Source organism: Thermobia domestica, chromosome 11 (genome assembly GCF_964235325.1).
Source record: "Thermobia domestica chromosome 11, izTheDome1.hap1.1, whole genome shotgun sequence".
NCBI classification, from domain to species: Eukaryota; Metazoa; Arthropoda; class Insecta; order Zygentoma; family Lepismatidae; genus Thermobia; species Thermobia domestica.
In genome coordinates, this window is record NC_137464.1 from 80,775,181 (window position 1) to 80,789,746 (window position 14,566).

A 14,566-nucleotide genomic window follows, 5' to 3' on the forward strand; every position below is an offset into this window, starting at 1 on the left:
AGAGGTAGAGTGAGTTCATATGACAATATTTTGTCTCCATTCCTGGAATTATTTTGGTTCTACAGAATATTACCCATACGTTTTCATTTCTCAGTAACTTTGGGGAAAATGTGCTGACCTAGAAAGTACTGCATGTGTTTACATCAAAGAAAACTGTGCTGTAAATTGATTTTCTCTTTCCGAAGTTACGGACAAAAAGTCACGCATGTACTTTTTCTCGTAGCTGTAGGCTATAAGTATTTGTGTTTCTATGTAATAAAACATGCACAGAATATAGACCTGCGACGGATAATGTATTCTAAGTCACAATACTCACCAGAAATGAAAGAGAATACGTATATGGTAAACCACAGTAATCATCTTGATTGAGTGCCCTTTCTTCTTTTCTCGTTTTGCATGCTAAAAATTGAAGATTTATTGAATTGCACAAAGCATGCATTTTATGCGCATGCGAATTACCTGACGCAATCCTGAATTGCAGCTCACTTGGCGTTCAAAGGCAAAAGACCGTATCAGCAAATTTCTTCATTACTTGACAAAAGCAGAAACATGTATCTACAGCATTGGGAACATTATCATAAGTATAAGCCTTATTATATTCGTAAGTTTGCTTCTTTTAGCTAAACAGAAAATCGCGATTTTCTCAACCAGATATAATCTTTTGCACTTGGACAGCTGAGATAGTGTGGTGGCGAAGAACGGATTGATCTTTCTTCAACGGATTCAAACCCTGTCATGTTTGGAGCCCACATTAATAGTAGACACTTTCTTTCGTAATCTCGGTGCTGCACAAAGATGAAAAAAAGAAAAAAAAAATCCTTGTGATTTGATCTAAGCTTTTTCGTAAAATTAGCTACTGTCTTTTAAGAACTACTTTAGTAAACATTAGGTGAGACTTACTAGGACCAAACTACCAGGCCATTTCAAAAGAGACTTACAGTGTATTGCAAATAGGTAAGTTAAAATATTTTTTAGCACTCACATCTGTTCCCTGTTAATGAATTGTAAATATGCATGTTCCTATTTCTCATTAGTACTGTAAGAAAAAACAGCACTGTGTAAATATACAATTCGTCACTGTCAGAAGAATGATTTTCCTTGGAACTATATTGCAGATGATAATTCACGAATATTTTATCAACAGGGAACAAAGAGATGCGTGCTGAAAGCATAGAGATGTTTTTTTCTAACTAATTGCAGCTACTACGAGTGCATTCTTTGAGCAATATTATAAAATAGGGAAAATATTATGTGATAAACAGAGGAATTTTTGTTTTCCGCACCTTATCCTGTACAAGTGGTAATTCAATGAAATTCAGAATTCAAAAATGAGTAACTGCAAGTTAAAAGAAAAAGCATGGTCCTAAAATAGTAAAGTTATATACTAACAGGATAATTATGAAATTAGGGACGCACAAAAGAAATGAAAAACGGGCAGGTAAAGAGTTTAGTTAATAATAAATACGATCAGAATAACAGAGTATCAGCTCAGAACAATGACTATTAAAGAACGAACAAGGGACCAAAACTGTGTAAAACTTAATATCAGTTTCTTGTTAAGCAAAATTTACAAATAATTTACAGCATATACAGTAGTCGAGAAATTAAGCTATTCGTCTTACCTGCCAAATCGATTTAAAAAATAATTTATGTGATTATTACACCATCTTGTTTAAAAACCAGTAGCTGAAGCCTACTGACATCTGTGAAACGAACAAATATTGGGAAGTAATAGTTTTTCAATTAATCTGAGTGAAACTGGACACTTAAGTACGCAGCATACTTTGCGGAAAATCATTACTGTAAATCGGACTGAGTTATGTATAGCGGAGGAGCACACAAAATGGCTGCCAGCTTAGAACCAGAGTGTTACCCTCTTATTTAATTCAATTATTTACTATGCTTATATCTTTGTGTTGCTGTGAACTTTGTTTCATTAAGATCAAATGGAATATTGCTGCCACCAGTGATTCTTCACAGTTTTACTATTTTACATAGTTCTTCAAAGTAATATCAACTTACTGCACGTGCCATTATTTGCAATGTTTTTAATACGATTGTGTCATGGTCACATGGGTACTGAGCTGCGATTTTTATAATAAATACCTGTATAGGTTCAGGCTGACTCATTGACTTTCTTACTAAAATATCAGTACATGCAAAATCGTTATTACCTGATCATTTTTTTTTTTCTTTCTTTTCACACTCACCTCCATGTTTCTTGAAGAAAGATAATGTTCATAAATATCCTCCAAAAAATTCAAAATTACAAGATCTGTCTTCTTCTGTAGAAAAGATAATTTAGTACGTGTGACATAAAATGTAAAGTTTACAGGTAAGCCAAAATAAATAAATAACATTTTAAGTTATGGCAGTATTATTTTGGGAATGTCCTGCACCAATAAAACCTTTATAACTGAACTTGTAATAAACATACTCCAATGCATTTTTAATTTTTAAAAAAGTAGCTAATTCACAGTTTAATTCCCGATTAGCTTATTTTTGAAAAAAAAAAAAAACTAATTAAAAAAAAGTTCTTATGCTGATCAATAAATTTTCACGTGTTGTACTACAAACGTATAAACGAAATTCTATATCACGCTTTGTTTTCAAGTATCTGCGGAGTTTCACAAGCACCAACATCCTCCAACGAAATTATACTGTAACATCCCAGTTGGATGTTCCAATCTGGAATATACATGGAGCATTTGGAATATTTCCAAAAAAAAAAAAAAAAATCCAACTGCTGAGAAAAAGAAGTGAGTAATGTCAAGCATGGCGCATGAGAATATGCTCATGTAATAGATATTGATTACGCAGTTGATTTTATTTCTTCATATTAGCATTTTTTAATTATTATTTGTCATTTCAATATTTTGTTTGTAGAGGAAAGGTATTGTAGAATTTTTTGTAATAGTTTATTATTTCATACAGTTTGTAGTAAGGAAATTCGTTTCAAGGAGGGTACTTTTATTATTATTATTTTATTTGCTTAGGATTTTCGAAGTTACTAAGAGGGAAGTAGGAAATGGATTGAACTAGGTAATAACCGAATTTATTTTAATCTTCAAAATTTCTTGTTCGGCCATATTTAATATTTTACGTTCTTCGAAAACATATTTCTTTTCTAATTTAGGTATCCAATAATCAATTAGACTCTAGAGGGATAAAAGAAAGGTGTTTAGATTTAATTGGTTTTCAGTTACGTCATCATGAAAACAATTCTATGATTCGCTTTTAATTACCCATGGTTCTGTTGTAAGACGCTTCTAGACGCTTGTATGGCGGGATGCTGTATCCTAGGAGGGACCCGTATTGAATGGTTCCTGGAAAACTTTCAAGAAAACGATTAAATCCGTGATTCAACCCTCAAAATAACTAAAATTATGCTTTCGAGATGTTAGAGGAATGTCTACATTTGAATGTAAACTGATTTGTCAGTGAGGGTTGTATAAAACAGTTCTGTCATCTGTTTGAACGTGGTGTTCGAGGTTCACGGCTTGGCGGATCCATGTTAATGTGGACAGTTGGAACAATCGCTATTGTTCATGATAACCTTGGAGTTTCTTTTGGAGAGGTAAAGTGTGGCAGACTACATCCAGATAAAACATGGCTTTGGGTCAGTTCAGTTGGACTTGTTATTTACCTTGTAATAACGAAGTAACCAGGAGGCTGGATTACTGTTTTCTTGGAGTGATGAGGTGTCAGTATCCTAGTTATTCCAACTAGGACAGCAAGTAAGTCTCATTCAGATTAATGCGTGTCTCGTGAACTACGGAAACTCGTCAGTGGAATCTACAAGAATTAGTGGATTGTTTATGTGGATTTTATTTTTATTTTATTTATTTATTTTTTTTTTTTTTTACGGAATCTTCAAAAGTGATAACCTTGACTAACTCTTTGGCTAAAATTTCGTATGTGCAAGAATCATAATGGCAATGATGGTGTAGTAAGCTAAAGTTCCCTCGGATACCTTCGATAATATATTCCACATGTAGTTCGAAAGTATACCTTTTGGGGTTAGGGGGGAATTTGTATCGTAACTTCAAAATGTGATGATCATAGTTTGGCTACATTGATATAAATAGTCTTATTTCAGAAATAACAACCTTCCAAATTAATATCTTAAATAATTGGCTCTTAAAATTACTATTGACATTATTTTTGTGGTATGATGTTTCGATATTTCAATATAAAGTAAAGAAAGAAATCAGAATCTTGTACAACAATGCAATTGGGTGCTAGAAATTAACGAGGTTCGATCGTCATTTGTCTGCTTCCGTCTTCAGTATGAGCTTTCGCTATATAGTATTCATTTGTTTATGATGACATTTTTCCTGAATTAAAAGAAAACTGTTTACAGTGATGGATTATTCGGAATGTTGATCTAAAAATTTGTTAGAGGAACTCAATACTTCATATTAGTTCCTATTGAAAGAAGGCTAAGTAAATTATTAAGTAGAATAAATATTTTCTCTCTGCCAGATATGAAAAATGTAAACAGTTGCGTTGCATGTTTATGTGCTATCTGATCGTGTTGTTTTGCTCGAGGCTCATATATATCGTCATAGGATGTATTTTGGGAGAAGCGCTTGAGAACAGGGAATCTAGATTAAAATTTTGTGGATAATATTTACATTGAAGGTCAGTGCCTGTAATATTTTCGTGTGTGAGTATTTATATGTGTATTTTTATATGTGTACTTAGAATAGGTCTTGTAGTAGTAGGTTAGATTAGGTATATAATAAAATAAATATTGTGTCCCTTGATAATGTTGAATGAAACGTAAGAATGTGGAAAGGGGCCGAAAGTAGCCCTGACATTTACCCTGATTCTCTATAAGCCAAGTAACCCGTACTGTATAGAGCTGTTTTGAGAGCGTAGTATGCGATCCGCAGATTGTACAATGCAGAGCAGAGGTACTTAATATTTTAAATTCTTAATAAGCTTTGAATTCCTTCTACATTATTGGCAAGAAACTATGTAAACAATTTCAGAATTATTTCGAAAAGAGGACATTCAAAATTAAATCCTGTTTTATTTGAAGTACATGAAACTATTTGGATAAACCTGTTTTGGTAGTTGAATAATGTAGCTTTACTGTACATATTATTATTATTTGGAGTTTATAATAAATAATTCAGTGGAAGAAACTTTTCATTTCACAAGCAGAACTGTATTCGTATTGCTAAGTAGAGATTTGCTGTTGTTTCAATATATTCTCGTTAGGAAGCGGAAGCTAGTGCAAGGGTTATTTCGAATGTAAACAAGCCTCATATTTGCGTTGTATGAGAATGAAACCGTGCTTGGAAAAACAGTTTTTGGAATCTTCTTCATGTTAGACAACATTCGGCTTCAAAAATCAATATTTTTATTGAATAATTAATTTTATTTTTCGAGCTTACTTTTTTTTTTTTTTCCTGTGAGCGCTTGCTTAATCTGGAAAGTTGAAGTACTCGCGTTTTGTATCCATGCCTGGCAATTGATTGGGTTCTCAAATCAAAGTCAAAGGTCGGAGGTATGTATACGAGCCGTGAGGGTCAACAACCAAGATTGAGTCAAGGCCCGAGTTCGAATCCAGGCTTGTATTTGAGTCTTCCATTCCATATTGCACTGAAGTAGCATATACAAGAAGAGCTTGTTCTCTGAACGGGTGTAGGCCTAACCTAGTACAGAGGACTGACCCCTTCGGGTAACTGCTCGTCCATGGTAATGTGGAAAGGTGACATCATCATCCTTATTATCATCAAGTTGCGCAATACAGTAAACAAGTAGTAGTAGTAACAAAAGTCAGAGCATAGACAGCCCATAGAGAGTAGTTAGTAATTCACTCGTTTACAAACGAGTGTCGATCTAAAAAGCTATTAATAAAAACATACAATGTAAATCATAGTTTTTTTTTTAAATATATAATTTTTTTTTTAAAGTAAAATTGGCGACTCAGCCTTAGGATATGGTTTCCATGAGCACGTAACCGTTCTCATAGCAAGCAGCCTATTAGGAAGTTGTGATACAAATTGCCAAAATCCCGAGGGTATTCGTAATTGTATGTGGAGTATATTTGAGATGGTAGTCTGGGAACTAAAAGTGTAGCAGAAGATTAAGAAAATGGTGCGCATACGTAGAGTTATCAAAGGTGATGGTGTAGTAGTAAACATTCAAAAGAATATTGCACTGCAATCTATAGTGCCAGATCATGTTTTAGTTGTTAACAGTAATGAAGGTTCAAGAGATGTAAATATAGTTACAATAACTGGAATTGTTTATGATAATAGAAGTGAGGAATGTAGGTTCTTGTGCAAAGACAATGCTGTGTGTCTTTCAGTGGACATCAATCAGAATGAGCGTGATAGATGTGTAAGCGAGTATGATAAGGATGGAAATTTCGCGAAACTTGTTGAATGTTTATTAAATACCAGAGGTGTGGTTTGTGAACCACCAGACAAGGACAAAAACCAAGATGTATTTGGAAACATGTCTGTAATGTCTAGTATTTCTAATGTAAATCATAGTATTGTAAATGACGATACATGCGAGTCTCAAGTTTGCGTAAATGTCCTTCAGGATAATACGGAAGTATGTTACAAAGGAACTAACGATAGACTAGGTGTATTGAATTTCAACAATCGGATTTTTGGCCAGCACACGAATTCAAACTGTGATAATTACAATCATGAAAGGTCACAGTTTGCATTCGTGAATCAACCTGTAGATAATCTATCACAACGTGTGGTTGATCAACTCAGTGAGCGATCTAATATAGAGTGCGCGAACATTGAAAGAATTCCGAGCGTGAAGGAATGTTTTCGAACTCCTGCAAATGTTGGGGATATGAAAACTGGAATGGAGATCGATAAGTGGAATTGTGTTTCGACTTGTTTCGATGCGGAATATCCTGGGACGATTTCTATTTCAGTTTGCATATCAATGATGATGTCAAAGGGAACTGACACGAGAGATAACAGTGAGGAGTATTTTCGTTCATCAGTAAGTTCTAAAGGTCGGATTCTAAGTAGTAGATCAGTATTTGAGGTTGATTCAGGTTCGCTATCGTGTAGTCAGGTGGACAGATTTTGTTACATAGAGTGTATGCAGGATAATAGGCTGGAAAAGGAAATTGAAATGACAGGATCAAATGGTGAATCGCAAATGGGAAATGATGGTTCCATCTCTTCTGTACCTCTTAATTCGGTATTTACGGTACAAATGAAACAGATTAGCAACACATCAGATAACGATTTACTACGAGAGAGAGGAAAGGGTGAGAGACGAGTTCCGCATTTCAGATCCCTCAATTCGGTGAAACAGACGAAAAAGGTAAACTCTGATATGTCCCAAGGGAAGCAATATTGTGGTTTCAGTGGCGGATACCACCTACCAATAAAATCCCGTGTGAACATAAAGAAAACTGTAGGGTTGATAGAAAAGAGTGATGTAAGGTGTTTTGATAAGACAGGGTGTTCAACAAATCATGAGACGGGACATCAAATGATGACAAACAACGAACACGATGTGAGTCATATAGGTATATCACATGTGGAACTTGATACTCGGCAGGAACACGTAGGTTATGAAGGGTGTAATCCATTAGTAAAAAGAAAACAAAAGCGATTCAGTGGCGTAGCATGCCCTGGGAAGAGATTTCGATCTCACATGACAGAATTTTGTGTGAAGCGGAGAAGTCAAAGGAATAGAGTGATGAGTTCAGAAAAACGAAAGAAAAGGTGGAAAGTTAGGAATCAGTATGCATTCTCCAAGCTTCATGGTCAAAGATTACGAGTGAAAAGACACAGGCATTTAATGCTGAATAGATGGTCAATACCAGGCAATTGGTATACCAGTGGACCACCGATGGTAACTGGACTAATGTCATCGAAAGTAAGACATGCAGTTCCATCAAATCAGAGCTTCTGTAGACTTGTGCGGAAGAGGGAAAAGAAGAAAAGAAATTCTTCCAACTGGTATTTTCCAGTTTACAGAATTTCTCCTGTTCGACCAGGAGGATGTAACATCCCAGTTGGATGTTCCAATCTGGAATATACATGGAGCATTTGGAATATTTCCAAAAAAAAAAAAAAAAATCCAACTGCTGAGAAAAAGAAGTGAGTAATGTCAAGCATGGCGCATGAGAATATGCTCATGTAATAGATATTGATTACGCAGTTGATTTTATTTCTTCATATTAGCATTTTTTAATTATTATTTGTCATTTCAATATTTTGTTTGTAGAGGAAAGGTATTGTAGAATTTTTTGTAATAGTTTATTATTTCATACAGTTTGTAGTAAGGAAATTCGTTTCAAGGAGGGTACTTTTATTATTATTATTTTATTTGCTTAGGATTTTCGAAGTTACTAAGAGGGAAGTAGGAAATGGATTGAACTAGGTAATAACCGAATTTATTTTAATCTTCAAAATTTCTTGTTCGGCCATATTTAATATTTTACGTTCTTCGAAAACATATTTCTTTTCTAATTTAGGTATCCAATAATCAATTAGACTCTAGAGGGATAAAAGAAAGGTGTTTAGATTTAATTGGTTTTCAGTTACGTCATCATGAAAACAATTCTATGATTCGCTTTTAATTACCCATGGTTCTGTTGTAAGACGCTTCTAGACGCTTGTATGGCGGGATGCTGTATCCTAGGAGGGACCCGTATTGAATGGTTCCTGGAAAACTTTCAAGAAAACGATTAAATCCGTGATTCAACCCTCAAAATAACTAAAATTATGCTTTCGAGATGTTAGAGGAATGTCTACATTTGAATGTAAACTGATTTGTCAGTGAGGGTTGTATAAAACAGTTCTGTCATCTGTTTGAACGTGGTGTTCGAGGTTCACGGCTTGGCGGATCCATGTTAATGTGGACAGTTGGAACAATCGCTATTGTTCATGATAACCTTGGAGTTTCTTTTGGAGAGGTAAAGTGTGGCAGACTACATCCAGATAAAACATGGCTTTGGGTCAGTTCAGTTGGACTTGTTATTTACCTTGTAATAACGAAGTAACCAGGAGGCTGGATTACTGTTTTCTTGGAGTGATGAGGTGTCAGTATCCTAGTTATTCCAACTAGGACAGCAAGTAAGTCTCATTCAGATTAATGCGTGTCTCGTGAACTACGGAAACTCGTCAGTGGAATCTACAAGAATTAGTGGATTGTTTATGTGGATTTTATTTTTATTTTATTTATTTATTTTTTTTTTTTTTTACGGAATCTTCAAAAGTGATAACCTTGACTAACTCTTTGGCTAAAATTTCGTATGTGCAAGAATCATAATGGCAATGATGGTGTAGTAAGCTAAAGTTCCCTCGGATACCTTCGATAATATATTCCACATGTAGTTCGAAAGTATACCTTTTGGGGTTAGGGGGGAATTTGTATCGTAACTTCAAAATGTGATGATCATAGTTTGGCTACATTGATATAAATAGTCTTATTTCAGAAATAACAACCTTCCAAATTAATATCTTAAATAATTGGCTCTTAAAATTACTATTGACATTATTTTTGTGGTATGATGTTTCGATATTTCAATATAAAGTAAAGAAAGAAATCAGAATCTTGTACAACAATGCAATTGGGTGCTAGAAATTAACGAGGTTCGATCGTCATTTGTCTGCTTCCGTCTTCAGTATGAGCTTTCGCTATATAGTATTCATTTGTTTATGATGACATTTTTCCTGAATTAAAAGAAAACTGTTTACAGTGATGGATTATTCGGAATGTTGATCTAAAAATTTGTTAGAGGAACTCAATACTTCATATTAGTTCCTATTGAAAGAAGGCTAAGTAAATTATTAAGTAGAATAAATATTTTCTCTCTGCCAGATATGAAAAATGTAAACAGTTGCGTTGCATGTTTATGTGCTATCTGATCGTGTTGTTTTGCTCGAGGCTCATATATATCGTCATAGGATGTATTTTGGGAGAAGCGCTTGAGAACAGGGAATCTAGATTAAAATTTTGTGGATAATATTTACATTGAAGGTCAGTGCCTGTAATATTTTCGTGTGTGAGTATTTATATGTGTATTTTTATATGTGTACTTAGAATAGGTCTTGTAGTAGTAGGTTAGATTAGGTATATAATAAAATAAATATTGTGTCCCTTGATAATGTTGAATGAAACGTAAGAATGTGGAAAGGGGCCGAAAGTAGCCCTGACATTTACCCTGATTCTCTATAAGCCAAGTAACCCGTACTGTATAGAGCTGTTTTGAGAGCGTAGTATGCGATCCGCAGATTGTACAATGCAGAGCAGAGGTACTTAATATTTTAAATTCTTAATAAGCTTTGAATTCCTTCTACATTATTGGCAAGAAACTATGTAAACAATTTCAGAATTATTTCGAAAAGAGGACATTCAAAATTAAATCCTGTTTTATTTGAAGTACATGAAACTATTTGGATAAACCTGTTTTGGTAGTTGAATAATGTAGCTTTACTGTACATATTATTATTATTTGGAGTTTATAATAAATAATTCAGTGGAAGAAACTTTTCATTTCACAAGCAGAACTGTATTCGTATTGCTAAGTAGAGATTTGCTGTTGTTTCAATATATTCTCGTTAGGAAGCGGAAGCTAGTGCAAGGGTTATTTCGAATGTAAACAAGCCTCATATTTGCGTTGTATGAGAATGAAACCGTGCTTGGAAAAACAGTTTTTGGAATCTTCTTCATGTTAGACAACATTCGGCTTCAAAAATCAATATTTTTATTGAATAATTAATTTTATTTTTCGAGCTTACTTTTTTTTTTTTTTCCTGTGAGCGCTTGCTTAATCTGGAAAGTTGAAGTACTCGCGTTTTGTATCCATGCCTGGCAATTGATTGGGTTCTCAAATCAAAGTCAAAGGTCGGAGGTATGTATACGAGCCGTGAGGGTCAACAACCAAGATTGAGTCAAGGCCCGAGTTCGAATCCAGGCTTGTATTTGAGTCTTCCATTCCATATTGCACTGAAGTAGCATATACAAGAAGAGCTTGTTCTCTGAACGGGTGTAGGCCTAACCTAGTACAGAGGACTGACCCCTTCGGGTAACTGCTCGTCCATGGTAATGTGGAAAGGTGACATCATCATCCTTATTATCATCAAGTTGCGCAATACAGTAAACAAGTAGTAGTAGTAACAAAAGTCAGAGCATAGACAGCCCATAGAGAGTAGTTAGTAATTCACTCGTTTACAAACGAGTGTCGATCTAAAAAGCTATTAATAAAAACATACAATGTAAATCATAGTTTTTTTTTTAAATATATAATTTTTTTTTTAAAGTAAAAATACGAAATCCGGTACTGGAGTTCTATGAACATGGTCGTTTATGTATTACCAAAGAAAGAAAGAAAAAAAAAAAAAACTCCAATGGAGATAAATTAGAAAGTACTGGAGGAGTAATCACTTCTTGGGACTGTAAGATCGCAACAGGCATAGATTATCAGACGGTCTCCTTCAACTTCCCGCACTGCATATGGAATTTTCGTTACCAGCATTTTTTTTTTTTTTTTTTTTTTTTGTCTGCATTGAAATAAACTTATTACTTGCTGAGTTATAAAAGTTTTTCATATAGGTAAAATTGGTGCTCCCGTTCACCCCTGGTGCATGGGGACCTTGGTTCCATCCCAGTTCACGCCAAATGAGCTTTGTGGTGAACAAACATCGTGTGCATAATTTTCTCGGGGTACTCCCGTTTCCTCTCACTTCCTTCATTTCATCATTTTACTCACTTCTGATCATCACCGTCTCCTTTAGCCTAGCTGGCATAAGCGTGGGACTTAACAGATCTCATCTTTTTATTATTATTATTCTAAGCAGAACTTGGCATGTCGAACTCCTTTAACAAGCTAAAAATACATGACAAACAGCCCTTTTTATTTGCGAACTCTGTTTGGTGTCGGGAAAGAATACAAATAATTCGAACTGTATTATGTTAATACCAATAAACATAAGAAATTAATGAAACACTCAAGACACCCCCCCCCCCCATAAAAAGTGCAGCGTATGGCAAGTTGGTTGGCTTTGTCCTAAATAAACGATAGACAATGGTTTCAGTAACAACTTTTAAAAATATAATTATGTAATAAGCTACTGAGAAAATAACCTTCATATTTAGAGCTTTTCTATTTATTCGGTAACAGTCTTGCTATACAACGCATCAAACATTATAAAATACTTTATCTTTGATCCTCATAGATCATACCAATAATTGTACAACTTTACATGCAATTATATTGCTACATACAATTAATAGAAAAAAATCATTGTGTACAATTTAAAAAAATACGATTTCATATATTCTGATACATATCCCCATAGCTTATTTTTGCAATTATTTGTACTGTACCACCTTAATTATACGGTATTATGAATTAAGCATAATAATTAGCACCTGTCATAAAAATATTAATAGTGAATGCCCCAATGCATAACGGTTATCATTATTATGGGAATATTGTTAGATTTATTTTGTTACTTTATCTTGGGGGAGAACAACTTTCTCTTTCTGCCCTTCTCTCATTACGGCTTCAATCTCATCGACCGTGCGTGGTACCACAGTCATAAGCTCTGCTCCATTGTTGGTGACTATAATATCATCCTCAATTCTAACTCCCCCGAAGCCACGGAATCGCGCAATTGCTTCTGGAACGAGAAACTGAGATAACTGTGGATCAGCCAATGCCTGATCAAGCACGTGATCGATGAAATAGCAACCAGGTTCAATTGTAAGTACCATCCCTGCCTGCAGCACACGAGCTGTGCGAAGGGACCTCAACCCTGGTTCTGTAGGGCGAGACGGGTGCCCCTCAAGATAGCCACCTACATCATGCACATCAATACCCATAAAATGACCTAACCCATGCGGCTGGAAGACAGCGGCCAAATTAACTTTCATCATATCTTCAATTTCCCCTTTAACAATACCATGCTTTTTCAATTCTTCCAACATCACTCTGTTCGCTAATTTATGCATGTCAACCCAAGATACCCCTGGTTTAACAGCATCCAAGACAGCTCTATTTGCTTTCAATACTGCGTTGTATATTATGCGCTGATCCTCTGTAAATTTGCCATTCACAGGATATGAACATGTTATATCAGATGCATACCCACAATACGAAGCACCCATATCAAATAAACACATATCTCCATCGCGTATTGTTTTGTCGTTAGGTGCTCCAGCATGACCATAATGGAGAACTGCTCCATTTTCCCCACTACCACATATGCACGTATATGCAACATGACGGCATCCACCTACAAAATAAGCATAATGCAGAAAAATTGCCTCACCCTGGTATTCCTTCATATTTGGACGTATCTTCTTCATGACTTCAATATGTGCATCGGATGATATTTTGTTGACATATCGCATCACTTCAAGTTCCAATTCGGTCTTAATTACACGACATTCTGCTATCTCTGGGAACAGAAGTTGATTGTTTACATTGAAGTTGCTGATACCGTCAAAGGCAGCTTCTCGTGCTTTCAATCCACTATCTGTATTCACACCGGACAATGTAAGCAAACTATCTGGGTTTAATCCTTGCAGCACTTGTGCAATTTCATCCACATAATGTACTTCATCCACTTCGTAAGCTCTTCGGAAATCATCTAACGTGTACAAACGTCCCATCCAAGTTGCATAGGAGGCAGGTAGGCGTGGCACAAACAGCATTGACCTTCCAGTAGACACATCTATGACACCATAACTATCTGGCTCTAATACACCGAAAGCCCAGTGAAAGTAAGGTTCCTGAATGAATACAGGTTCAACATCAGTGCAGTACAAATTCTGGGTCTCTCCACCTTGCAGAACGACGACAGAATTACCTGGTACTTGTGGATTTTGTCGAAGCCTTTCACACAACCGTCGGCGATTCAACGCAAACATAGACATTGGCACTTTTAGAGTATGTTCACCACGGCTGAAGAAACCACCACATGAACATGGTTGGCCTTTCAAAGCTAATTCACATTTACAACTTGTGGCCATTTCGGAAGCTGACGTGACAAGGCACAACAACTGTTCTAAACTAGAATTGACGTTATTACTTGATTTTCAAATCACTTATATATCTCAAAGAGCTACCTTCTAAAGAAACCTCTTGATTTCTTATTTCTTTTCACATAAAACAACGTATGACAATATAACCTGTTTTGGCAACACAAACTTTGACTTTCACGCCTGTCACCTTCCTTGATCTTCATGGAATTAACCTTATCACAGCTGATTTGTAAGTTCAATGTTACCAGGTAACTTTCTTCTTTTTCTTCTTAACTACAACTTGAGCTGCAAACGTAAGTTCCAGTTAAGAATTTCAATATTTTTTGTTATAAACAATCGTTTTGTAACACATTAATATAAAAATTATGAAGTTGATGGGTGATGAAGAAAGATGAAATATCTAGGTTCTAACCAAACCAAGAAGAATGAGGATTCCACTGCAATACAAACTTACGGCCTTATGCAAAGTCGTTTTGGCGTATGATTAGAGTCATACTAAAGGCCTGACTGCTGCAGGAAACATATGTTAGTCGAATTCTTTAGTATGATACTAATCACGCGTCAGAAC

At 35.2% G+C, this 14,566-nt stretch overlaps 1 protein-coding gene across 1 annotated transcript; it reads right to left on the reverse strand.

Moving 5' to 3' along the window:
* Positions 1-12,100: 12,100 nt before the first annotated feature.
* Positions 12,101-14,225, reverse strand: Dip-C (dipeptidase C). Its single transcript, XM_081730683.1, has one exon. The coding sequence runs from the start codon at positions 13,984-13,986 to the stop codon at positions 12,454-12,456; it is 1,533 nt and encodes a 510-aa protein (XP_081586809.1). The 5' UTR covers positions 13,987-14,225; the 3' UTR covers positions 12,101-12,453.
* Positions 14,226-14,566: the final 341 nt, after the last annotated feature.

Bases quoted from the DNA above. Each gene is read 5' to 3' on its own strand.
- Dip-C (XM_081730683.1), bottom strand. From the start codon at position 13,986: ATGGCCACAAGTTGTAAATGTGAATTAGCTTTGAAAGGCCAACCATGT.